The sequence below is a fragment of the Homarus americanus genome, unplaced genomic scaffold (genome assembly GCF_018991925.1).
Source record: "Homarus americanus isolate GMGI-L3 unplaced genomic scaffold, GMGI_Hamer_2.0 scaffold30108, whole genome shotgun sequence".
Classification (NCBI taxonomy): Eukaryota; Metazoa; Arthropoda; class Malacostraca; order Decapoda; family Nephropidae; genus Homarus; species Homarus americanus.
In genome coordinates, this window is record NW_024748109.1 from 6,749,287 (window position 1) to 6,762,242 (window position 12,956).

The window sequence follows — 12,956 nt, forward strand, 5'->3', positions numbered from 1 at the left end:
TTGTGATTACAACGTGTTACTACCAGCACTTTGGGGACAGTCATACACATAAAGACGATCAAGAGCGTTGGTTCGTTTAATGGTGAACTAAATCTTCAAGATAATAGTTGCCGATATTGTTAGATGAAATGTTTTTAGGTCATTCCAGTATTAGATAAGTAGAAAGAGAATTACAGGTCAACACATGTAAGTGCCAGTGTGTGTGAGCATCTACACGACTGGCCTCAAGACGTTACAATACAAACTAGACTCCATGATCAAGTCTCTACCCAACTCCATCTAGCCATGGTTCTTTTTCTTAATCAATTATTGTTATATTACCCGAGCATGTTGCCTTTTATTACATCTGAGTAATAAAAAAAACTACCCAATGTGTATTGTTTCGATAAAAAATATCTTGTTTATAACATCAGTTTAATTTGTAAGACATTGACGATGTTTTTTAGTCCCTTCAGGTACACCAGTTTAGCCGAGTATACATCCTCCCACACAACCCTGATTTATAGAAACAGATCATGCCAGTAATGTTCCATGAAACAATATTTATGTGATTACTCTCCTATGGGACCAACTGTACCCACTCACTGAACTGTTCCATGAAATATAATAACTTATTGTACCATGAAGTGCTTCTTATCTCGTGTACAGTATATTTACCAACATCAAAAAGGTTTGTTTTTTTCTACCCATTATCGACCTTCAGCCGCCGTGTACACTAGGGCCCGGCCATCCAGTAGCTGGGGTACATTTATCTTGTGGTAAATTTATCCTTCAAAGTCACATTGTTTATTTTAGTGTTTACCATTATATAATTACCGCCACAACCACCACTACTACCACCAGTACCACCACTACTACCACCAGTACCGCCATCACTATTACCACCACCACCACAACCATCACTACTACCACCACCACCATCACTATTACCACCACCACCACCACCATCACTACTACCACCACCACCACAACCATCACTACTACCACCACCACCACAACCATCACTACTACCACCACCACCACCACCCACACCACCACCATCACTACTACCACCACCACCACCACAACCATCACTACTACCACCACCACCATCACTACTACTACCACCACAACCATCACTACTGCAACCACCAGTACCACAACCATCACTACTACCACCACCACCACCACAACCATCACTACTACCACCACCACCACCACCACAACCACCACCACTACTACCACCACCACCACAACCATCATTACTACCACCACCACCACAACCATCACTACTGCAACCACCAGTACCACAACCACCACACACTACTCCCACCACAACCATCATTACTACCAAATGGTGAGTGTCTGGGACGCAGAGGACTTGAGAGAAGAAGAGATTATATCGTTTATTGTTAATATCGCTTCATGCTGCACAGTGCCCCATCAAATAATAATAATGAACTACTACTCCACAAGTATCCACTACTCCACAAGTATCCACTACTCCACAAGTATCCACTACTCCACAAGTATCCACTACTCCACAAGTATCCACTACTCCACAAGTATCCACTACTCCACAAGTATTATCCAATGAAAAGAAATATGTGACCAGTTCTGTTGTGGAGACTCAACCAATCTTGGGGAATTAAAAAAAAATATTTCCGAACATGTAATGACTTTTGTATTTATTCATGCAGCTGATGTTATCGTCTTAGTGTGTCCTGTGATCAGTTGTATAACATGCACCAGAACACGAGCCTTTCCGGCGACTCGGCGTCTATAAGCTGCCATTCTGGTCACATGCAGACTATGGCTCTATGGCTGAGGAAGAATATTAGAAGGAGTGTGATGTTTCATCTCCCTTAATTTGTATTGTATCATCACTACCTACTTGTAGGGTTGTGGTGATTAATAAAATTATTTATAATGTATGGAATTCTTGGAACACTCGGTGGGGCCGAAGCCGGGATTTTGTTTTGACTGCAAGAGACTTCAGTTGGTTGAATAAGGTGGGGCCAAGCACCCCATCCTGTGGTTCCCTATATCAGAGCCTGGTGATCCTATCATTGATATGAGAAAATATAAATAGAGCAAAAGCCAGCTTATAACCCCCCGGCAAGTTAATTTTGCAGGTAGAATATCCGGCAGCACCGTGTCAAGTACCTCCGTGAACCAAGAAAATAAATGATGGCATGAGCAATGCTCTTATCTGAGGCAAAACCATTCACTGTTACAGAAAGATGACTAATTACGTAAGGCAGGTGTCGGAGGAGGATCCATTCCATTATCTTGCAAACACATTTAACACACTGATTGAACCATTGGTGTCAGGAGCATTGAATTTCGTGATAGTGATTATCGTTACAATCCTCCAGTCCTGGGCACTCTAGTACAGGCATTGAGTAGAGCGCGCAGTCGACCGCTCACCATAGGGGAGGTGTCCGTCCCAATGTTGAGTGCTGTATTAAAAACGTTTATGGTGGGTAATTGTAGTGTCAGTTGGGCTGATTAATGTAATGGTGACAGACAGCAAGGAGGGAACTTACGCCTCCACACTGCGATGAAGGAAGCAGCTCCTTCCACTGGGTCAGAATGGTTATCTTGACCTTGCGTATGTTGTAAATCGTTCTCATACATCCTGGGGAAGTATGAGGATCCTGTAAATCGAAACCAATGTTTTCTTCCTTTAAGCGACGACTTTCCTAAGTGTTGTAGTGTGCACCAGGGCTGAAAGAACTCAAAGTCTTCAATAAGTAGAGTATGCGGGTTTACTGCTGCCGAAAATGCTGGATGGCAGGAATTAGACACCAGTATTTCCCATGTTGATGAAAGGGAGATAGGCCAATTATGCTCCATTCTCCCTCAGCACAGCCGTCACAAAGACCTCACTGTAAGCTTTAAGAGACCAATATTCTTCGGTCCAAGAGGAGAGGAAGGCCAGGAAGGGAAGGAAGACAAATCAGGTTTTAGAATATACCAAGAGGGGCAAGGAGATAGGGTAAGAAGGATAGTTTAATGACGGTAAGGAGAGGTCCCTTATGAGAAGAGGCAAAGAGTTTTAAGTGATGATAATTAGAAGGACAGAAATATAAGATCAGAGTTCACTGAGACAAACAGACCAGAAGAGTTCCGTTTAGGGTGGACGACGTGGATACAAAGTGAGCGAGATGAGGTTGACGTTCAGTAAAAATATCCGAGGGCGGTGGTGTGGGAAGGCCGTCAAAGACCTATTGAAGGACGTCAGAGGGCAAATTATTACGCCTGAAATGAACGTTAACAAGACGTGTAATGAACGTTAACAAGACGTGTAATGAACGTTAACAAGACGTGTAATGAACGTTAACAAGACGTGTAATGAACGTTAACAAGACGTGTAATGAACGTTAACAAGACGAGTAATGAACGACAAGTAGAAACCAACTAAGGAACTCATCAGGAGGTAAAGAGGATGAAGAAGGAAGGAACTTCTCGAGAGGGGAGAATAGGAAATGTGAATGAATCAAAATACGGAGACACTTGCTGATGTATTTACTATGGATACAAAAAATATAAGTAATAAGAAAGATAAAAACGACTTCAAGGCAAAGAAGAGTTAATAGAATTGATAAGAAGAATTACAAAAATAAGAATAAGTAAAATTAGATAAAAAAATACAATTATTATCACTAAGATGTAAAAAAACCGATCCAAATCATTATTGTTGGCTATATTGTTTATTAATCTTATAAATACAATACCACCTTATTCTTCATAGGTATTTATAATAATAATTTTTTATTCCTCACTGCATCTTTATTTAACTTTCTTAATTAGGGTTTTAGATCTCTGGAGAAATTTAATATACGATACATCAAATATCTATCTCTCTTAATCTTGTTTTATTACTACGATTAATAGTTTCTTTCTACTGATTCTTAACAATAAGATATAAAAGTACTATATCTTCCACGTCTAGGATTTTTTTTTTTATTCTTTATTTTTGTAAGATTTGTCATAAATAACCTGAATATCATAAGGCGTAAGACAACTAAGGACACCCTACTTGAGGTAGAGTATTGTTGCGTGTTAAGGCTGTCGGTTCTACCAAAATTTATAATCTTCTGCCCACTCGAGTACTGATAAAGCTCGGCTTCAGCGGCTTAGGCCCCAATACCTTGAGTGACAATAGGAACATTATCACGGAGGCACCACGAGTGTTATGAAACCGAGTGAGAGTCTCTGGGTATAAAGCCCGGCGCGACAGTCAGCAGCTCACCATCATCATCATGAAGGTCCTGGTGTTGTGTGCTCTTGTAGCTGCTGCTGCCGCCTCTCCAAGCTGGGGCTTCCAGAACGACGCTCCTCCTAGTGAGTACATTATTGACTTGTTATTTTAGTCGTGTACAGACATGACTGTATATACCTATGGTGAAAAGATTAACATAGCTGTACCCACGAAACTTGCTGTGGTGTGGAGAGACAGAGAGAAGACAGTGTTAGTTGAGGTAATGGTGACAACCAATCATTGCTAAACTGGCAGACTGTGGAGGCTAGTGTATGGGAAAACAAAAATGGTTGTTGTGGTGACACTGACCTATGGCCCTCACAAAATAACGCCACGTACTTTACTGAGACTTCCGTTGGTGCCTTTAACTGAAATTACATAAAAAAGTAATAAAATCAGTTTTACAGATGTATAATCATTTCAGTCGAACCCCAAGAACTTGTAATGAAATAAGTATAATTTGGTAATGATAAAATCACATTGTAATTTCAGAGATGGCAGGTTGTAGTGACTTATGATACACGAGTCTTGCAACTTAGGGAAATTTATTATTCCTTAAATACTTTTAATATGTTTTGAACAGTTATGATGAAACACCTTACAACTGAGACAGAGAAACCTATTAGATTTACATTTACAAGACGTGTACTGTTGCATGAGCAGCATCAACCCTCACCAGTAAACAGCCTTCCACAATAAATTTGACGTTACTGGTATTTTAAATGTCGCACAAATATATGGTCACCCTTTCTCCCTATTCTAAATTAATTATTAAAATTGCGGAAAAAATATATTTTGTATATAATTTATTTGTTTGACATGTAATTGTACTTCTCTCAGCACCTCTAAACCTGTGCAGACAACGATGACACACACTTAGACCAGTAGGCGAGATAATATTCAACTCAATAGATACGTAAAGAATGGCTTTAACGAAATATTCTTATTCGCTGTGGTAAGAGCCATGGTTGACATCCTATGTGATAATTAAATCACAGATGAAGAATAAATACCAATGATCAATACTACTATCTGCACAAGGTTTTATAACACTGATATATAGATAAAATGTGAGAACATTAACCTCATTGATAAGGTGCTTCACCTTCCCCGACCTAAATGTCCCCTCCGAGTTTATCACCACTTGAATAGTGTTTCTGTGCCATCACTTAAAGTACTGTGGAGTTAGTTTCGTATGTTACCAAGATGTCCGGCATAACTCACAAGCATGAAGCACCCGGTTAGCTTTCCAGTGTGCATCAAGGATTTTTTTTTGTTTTTGGGGGGGGGGGTCATTTAGAACTATTTTTAAATACAGTAACATTATACCTAACTGTTCTCCTGGCGGCGAACACCTTCGAGGATCTATATAAAAATACTTGTATTTTTTTCCTTTATATCTCTTACAGTAACTAGTGAATTCCTTGAAAATCTTGACTTCATCACCCACTTATCATAAACATTCACAACAACTAGTAAATCCAGTCAGAAATGTTTTGTAATACTTGAGGCATCTATCTACCTGTAGCTACTAACTAAATGAGTGCACCTGGTTAACTTTCCATGTTCCGTAACTTAAAATTATCATAAGTTCGGAGAAAAAAGTCGTTGTAACACAAACTTTAATTAACTAATTCCTCTGTTTTGACTGACATTCTAAGAATTTTAGTAGAACAACACTGATGGTTCTTTAAATATTAATCTTCTTTCTTGCCCAAATGACAAGTAATATTCAATCACATATTTGATAATAATCACCACTTCTTTAAAAATAGCTCAATATATTATCAAAATAAGACAAAAAAATGCTTGACTTTCAAGAAAAACGAAACCTGGTTGGATGGTTTACGTCGCGAGAGAACATAAAGTTACGTCAACATTAGGCTCAGCAAACAAGAAACCACAAAATTAATACCAAATAAAATTGACAAATATCTGGATTCCGCCGTGAAACAAATGGACCAGCATGGACTAACAAAAGCCTTTAGCTACTGGGCATCATAAGTAACATAATCCATATACCCATCTTGTTGATCAAGGTCAAGTTATGCTCAAATTACAGGTATTTTTCCTGTTAGTATAGACACCTGAATGTCGTATCTTGAGTACAAGTCTCAGTTATCAGCTGGAACATTAATTATAATGGTGGTGGAGCCGTGTAAGGGAGTACGACAGAGAATAGTGATACCTATTTGGTGAGGTTTATGTCTTTGATTTAAGTTATGGTGATATTAACTTTACTTAAAACAAATAGAAAACTTGTACGATAACTATTTCAGTGTTGAAAGAATTATTTCATAACTTAACAACTAATCACTTAAGGAAAAATGCTGTTTGTATATTTAATCATATTACTTCAATGTTAAATGTTCTGGTACATATTGGGCTTTACTTTCTAAAACTAGTTTCTGTTCTCTGCATTGTAATGATTATCCAGTTTTTATTAGATGAAGAACTTTTCATTTTTCCAGGTGTGTCTACAGCACAAAAACAACACGACGTAAACTATCTGCTCTTTAAGGTATATGAAGTTCTTCGTGATGATAACCTGAAGAATCTTGGGGCCACCTTTGACCCAGAAGCTGATACATCCCACTACTCTGATGGGGGAGATGCTGTCCATAAGCTTCTGGGAGAGTTGAAGGCTGGTAACCTATTGGAGCAGAAGCATTGGTTCTCTCTCTTTAACACAAGACAACGTGAAGAAGCTCTTATGCTTTATCATGTCCTGGAACACTGCAATGACTGGCAAACCTTCATCAGCAATGCTGCTTATTTCCGAGACCGCGTGAATGAAGGAGAATTTGTCTACGCCATGTACACCTCTATTATCCACTCTCCCCTGGCTGAACACGTTGTGCTCCCTCCACTTTACGAAGTCACCCCACACATGTTTACAAATGGCGAAGTAATCCAGCAAGCCTATCATGCCAAGATGACCCAAACACCTAGTAAATTTAAATCAGAATTCACTGGTAGCAAAAAGAACCGTGAACAACGTGTAGCTTACTTTGGTGAAGACGTTGGCATGAACACACACCACGTTACCTGGCACATGGAATTCCCATTCTGGTGGGACGACTCACATGAGGGCCATCATCTGGAACGTAAGGGTGAAAACTTCTTCTGGGTTCATCACCAACTTACCGTCCGCTTCGATGCCGAGCGTCTGTCCAACTACTTGGATGCCGTGGATGAACTTCATTGGGACAAACCCATCAAAGAAGGTTTTGCTCCTCATTCAACCTACAAGTATGGTGGATACTTCCCTTCTCGACCTGACGACATCTTGTTTGAGGACGTGGACGGTGTTGCCCGTGTTCGTGATATGCTCATTACTGAGAGCCGTATTATCGATGCTATTGCTCATGGGTATGTCACTGCCAGGGATGGTTCTATCATTGACATCAACAATGAACGTGGTGTAGATATTTTGGGTGATGTTATCGAATCGTCTTTGTACAGTCCTAACCCTCAGTACTACGGGGCTCTGCACAACATGGCTCACATAATGCTTGGACGCCAGGGAGATCCACATGGAAAATTTGACTTGCCTCCTGGAGTACTGGAACACTTTGAAACTGCCACTCGTGACCCAACCTTCTTCAGGTTACACAAATACATGGACAACATCTTCAAGGCACATAAGGATAGTCTTACACCCTATACTAAGGAACATCTGGAGTTCAGTGGTGTGTCTATAGAAAATATTGCCATTGACGGCACACTGGAGACATACTTTGAGGATTTTGAATACAGTTTACTCAATGCTGTGGATGATACCGTGGAAGTCGATGATGTAGACATTTCTACGATTGTATCACGTTTGAATCACAAGGAGTTTAGCTACGATATCGACGTCAATAACAATAATGATCACGAAGTTCTAGCCACTGTCCGTATCTTCGCCTGGCCACACCTTGACAACAACGGCGTTCAATATACCTTCAACGAGGGGCGCTGGAATGCCATCGAGTTGGACAGATTCTGGAGGAAACGTAAGTTATATCCTTGCTTATCTTTTTCACGTGAACATTTGATTATTCTGTCAATAATATACAAAACTATCAAATAATTTGTTGCACTGAATATTAAAGAATATCTACTTAAACAATTTACTTATATTCCAAGGAAAAAGGAACAAATGATGTGATATGTAGATACAAAATGTTTTTCTTTTTTCTCAACAGTGAACCCTGGCTCAAATCACGTTGTCCGAAAATCCACCGAGTCGTCTTTGACTGCTCCTGATGTGCCCAGTTTCCAGTCACTGATGCAGAAGGCTGACGAAGCGCTCTCCTCAGGCAGCGAGCTGGACCTTCATGAGTACGAGAGTGCACTTGGGCTGCCCAGCAGGTTTTTGCTCCCCAAGGGTCAACAGAACGGTATGGAATTTGACCTGGTGGTGGTTGTGACCGATGGCGAGGCTGACGCAGCTGTAGATAATTTACATACAAACACCAAATTCAACCACTACGGCTATGGAGGAGTGTATCCCGACAAACGACCACACGGATACCCCCTGGATCGTCGTGTTGATGATGAACGCATCTTCCACAGCCTTCCTAACTTCAAGAAGACCATCGTCAATGTTTATCACAAGAACTAACATCATAATACACACTAGGTTTTAACTCAATGACTGTTCGTAATTTACAGTTTCTGAGAATGACAACCACACTATCTGTAACTGTTGCCTATTAAAGCTCTACTTGCAATGCTAATGATTTAATTGTATTTCTAATGAGTGTTTACTGTTTTGCATTAGAAACTGTTAGGGGTACTCAAACGTCGCAATTACCCATATCTTGCCAGGTAATGATAGATATTGTCATAAGACCACCCTTGCGACAGCCCATACACACATTGTACGAAGTGAAATTTTAGTACTTTTTAATACTATTTTTAGAAAGCGACTGTGTGAGAAAACTAATGTTAATGAGGTATTTTGGCCCAGCAATTAACCATGAGAAAAGAACTTGTGATAACCTGCATGGCGAGAGTGACTCTAATATGACATTTATATTTATTTGGTAAATTTTGAAGTTGTCCAAGCTAATAAAGTTTTTAACCTAAAATTTTTCTTCTCTTGGTAATCCTCAAACTTTTCGTCCATGTTTATATTACTTTGCAAATAAATGTATTTTGAAAGCCCTATAGAATATTAATTGCTTGACTTTATAGAAATCAAACTAAAGCTCACGATAAAAAGACCACATTCAAAGCTTTTCACCAACAATTCCTGCACAATTTGTCCATTCCAGAAGCCAGCAATTATGTCTTCCTAACCTTGAATGGATTTTTTTTATTAACATGTACATTATTTTGGGGTCTTGCGTTATAAAGTGAATGAATGAAATATATTTACATTACCATATGAAAATTGCCCACCAAAGATGTTCATATCTTGACTTGTTTGACATTACAAGTTTTCTGTGCTATATACTTCAGCTTAATCTGTAGGTATATTCTTTAAACTTTCATACAAATATTTTATATTTATACGGTATAAGATTATGAGGCAAATTTATCTAGATTGTATTAGAAGTTGAAACACACGATCAATAAAATACTGTATATGTTTTACAGGAACGCACCATAAACTGACACACAGCAAATGGTTCTTTGCTGCTAGTGTCAGATGTGGCACGACAAATGTTTAATTCAACGAAGTGCGTGCAGCAGTTCCGACACCTGATTCGTTCTTATTAATTGGTATTTTTCTTCTGAAACAAACAACATAGATACATTTGTTTCGGTAGTAAGTAAAATATACCTGAACATTTTGTGCTTTCGTATTAAGAGGTGATAGAGGATTTATTTATTTTAGTTGGAGGGGCGAGTTTTATATTTCACTATGATCTACACTGGTCAGTACAATAAGCAAAGTTTATTAGACTGTTCCAGGTAGTGATCCAGTCCTCTCTCTACACCCCCCTTCCCATTCCTCCAATCTTACCCCACCTTGTTCTCCAGTCGCCAGTTCTAATAAACAAGAAAAATAACGCTTCTTGTTAGGTTTGGTCACAAGGAAGATTTTCTCAAGTCTTAGTAAATGGAGAAAGCACATAATAAAAGCAAACTATAACCACACACACGCGCGCGCGCGCGCGCACACACACACACACACACACACACACACACACACACAGGGCCGAATTTTCCTGTTCAAAGGCAAAGGTAATTTCGCTTCTCTGTGATGTAAAGGCACAAGACCTCACGCCCTTAACCACCAGCCTCTGCTCCTTAGGTGTTTTCTTCTAAATTCATTCACATACTATTACATTTATATATGTACTTTAATGTGTAATACAATTATCATGTGATAAAATTACCGAGTATTCCATATAAAAAATTCTATAAGACTTCACACAAAAAAAAATTCAATATCTCAACAGACATTGTGAAGAAAAGACGGTACAAGACGGTACAAGACGGTGCAACAAGAAGAGTCTCGCGAGCCATTAGACCCATCCAGGTAGGACAGGACACTATGGTAACCACATGATAGATGCACTGTGCCATACTAAACGCCCATTATTTCACACTGAATATCCACTATATCATACTGAACACCATTTATGTAATTTTAATAACCTATCGTGTAGTATTGAAGACCCAGTGTGTCATTGTGTAAGGCTCGCGATGTCATACTGTGTATTTTATGGGCTGACTGTACAGTAATAGCATCCATGTGTTCTCTTAAAAGCTTTGTCAACATGATCTCACTTTGTCTTACTCTCCTCTAAACTTATTTCGTCTTCTCCTTTTATTCCTACATTTATCTTATTATCATGTTCCCTATACACAGTTTTCAAGAATTTAAGTAACTCGCTTGCTTCATTTCCTACCACGAAAGCCAAAGCATTCTAGCCTCAAGTTTACGAGTAAAACGGAAAGGGATTTGATAACTTGGCTCTCAGACACTCTACTGTCAAAAGCAGGCAGTGTCATCACCACGGCAGTATTACGACAATATAATTTCATTGCATTAGACTTATACTATTGAGGATTACATCCAAACAATACAAGTATAAGAACGTATAAACTTTAATCAACAGTGTCAAAGTCTTTTGTTTAAGTTGTAGTTAATTTGACAACAAGATAAATTAATTTTTGATTGGTCAATAAGGAATACAATGTTAGACATTCTTTCAATACGAATAAAGCAAGATGAGGAACAATTAAAATTAATAAAGAACAGAACAATAAATTTCCTTGTAACATTAACAGATCCCAGAGATGTTATCACGGAAGACAACAATGACAACCTAGTGGAGTCCAAGTATTGTGCTGGTGAGGATATCTTTGTTCAGCACAGAAAACAGAGCTACTCTTCTGTAGCCAATTAAAAAATTCGAGTTGGAAACTTTTCTTCCGTGTACAAAGTAGCCGGTTTAGAAAAGTGAAAAATAAATAAGACAGTAAAAAAGTTTCTATACTATTTCTTCAACATCGAAATCTACTTAGATGGTAAATATTTTGAGATGTGAGAAATTGCTTGTCTGTATTTACCCTGGTGAAGGTATGCACAAAACAGCTTTCTGTGTATGTCCTTCATGGTGGAAAAAACTGATTCAAATACTGGCAGTCCTCACTCATTGTACTGTACCGCCGCTAAAAGTATTTTCGCATTTACGAGATTCATGAATTATTGAATATTTTTCACTATGCGCTCAGTGTTTTTCGCTGATATGCATTTTTTTTTTCCTGGCATACAAATTTTAAGCCAAACCAAACGTGTGTTCCCTCTCTCTCTCTCTCTCTCTCTCTCTCGACAGGATAGAATAGTAGTGAAATATATCGCTAATGTGCACAAAACTTTACGAGTTTGAGTATCATATAAAACAAACGGTATCTTTTTATCATTTATTGTTCTAAATATATTATCAACCAAAGCAGTCCAGATCTTTTTGGAACACCTATGTATATAGTTCGCTTTATCGTATATAATGTCATTTTTATATCTACAGTTAAATCGTATTATTGTCAGTTAGATGTCATATATAAGGGAGATATGAATGGGTGCTATAGGCAGAGTGATAATTAGTACCCCTTAGATTATATATAAAGTACATCTACCACCAATGAAAAAACATCCCGGCAGGCAGACTCAAAAGGGAATACACCCATCGTATCATATTTCACTGTGTGGTTTGACTCCCGGTGCAAGTGGATGAGACCGTGTACGGACTCTGAAGTACTCTCAAAAGTGGCCAGTAAGCCAAGCTCTCTAAGTGGCCGGTAAACCAAGTCTCAAAAGCACGCGAAGATGTCATACTTTAGTTGTAAGAGACAAACTAACGTTGGTCTTCTTGGCGGCTACAAATGACATACTTCAGTAAAAAAAAAAATAAAAATAATAATTCGTACCCATATGGACTGCCAAATAGTTATCAGTGTCGTTAATATACTATACAAACATGAAAACTAACCAAACAAGCATCTCTCGTACGCTTTAATTGTTGATGATTCGTGTATATAAACTAAAAGGGCATACGCGTTTAAAGACCTTAGTTATTGAAGTGAATTAATGCATTAACTCCTCAATATCATAATTTTTCCTTCCAACACGTCTACCTGAGTTTCACAGATGTTCACTCAGGCAACTTTCATTCTTAAACTGTTAATCTTAATAATTAACCAAAAGAAGAAGAAGAAATGTTAATGCTACAATAGGTTAACACAGATAATGTTACAACTACCAGCA

At 38.5% G+C, this 12,956-nt stretch overlaps 1 protein-coding gene across 1 annotated transcript; it reads left to right on the forward strand.

Moving 5' to 3' along the window:
* Positions 1-4,224: 4,224 nt before the first annotated feature.
* LOC121880057 (hemocyanin C chain-like) lies at positions 4,225-9,324 on the forward strand. Its single transcript, XM_042387061.1, has 3 exons — positions 4,225-4,329; positions 6,718-8,244; positions 8,437-9,324. Exons 1-3 carry the CDS (start codon positions 4,248-4,250, stop codon positions 8,853-8,855), a joined length of 2,028 nt encoding a protein of 675 aa, XP_042242995.1. The 5' UTR covers positions 4,225-4,247; the 3' UTR covers positions 8,856-9,324.
* The last annotated feature ends 3,632 nt before the right edge of the window (positions 9,325-12,956 follow it).

Excerpts from the sequence above, each read along its gene's own strand:
- LOC121880057 (XM_042387061.1), top strand. The coding sequence starts at position 4,248 with ATGAAGGTCCTGGTGTTGTGTGCTCTTGTAGCTGCTGCTGCCGCCTCT. Across the intron at positions 4,330-6,717 it reads CCAGAACGACGCTCCTCCTA|GTGTGTCTACAGCACAAAAA; the intron begins GTGAGTACATTA and ends TCATTTTTCCAG. Across the intron at positions 8,245-8,436 it reads GGACAGATTCTGGAGGAAAC|TGAACCCTGGCTCAAATCAC; the intron begins GTAAGTTATATC and ends TTTTCTCAACAG.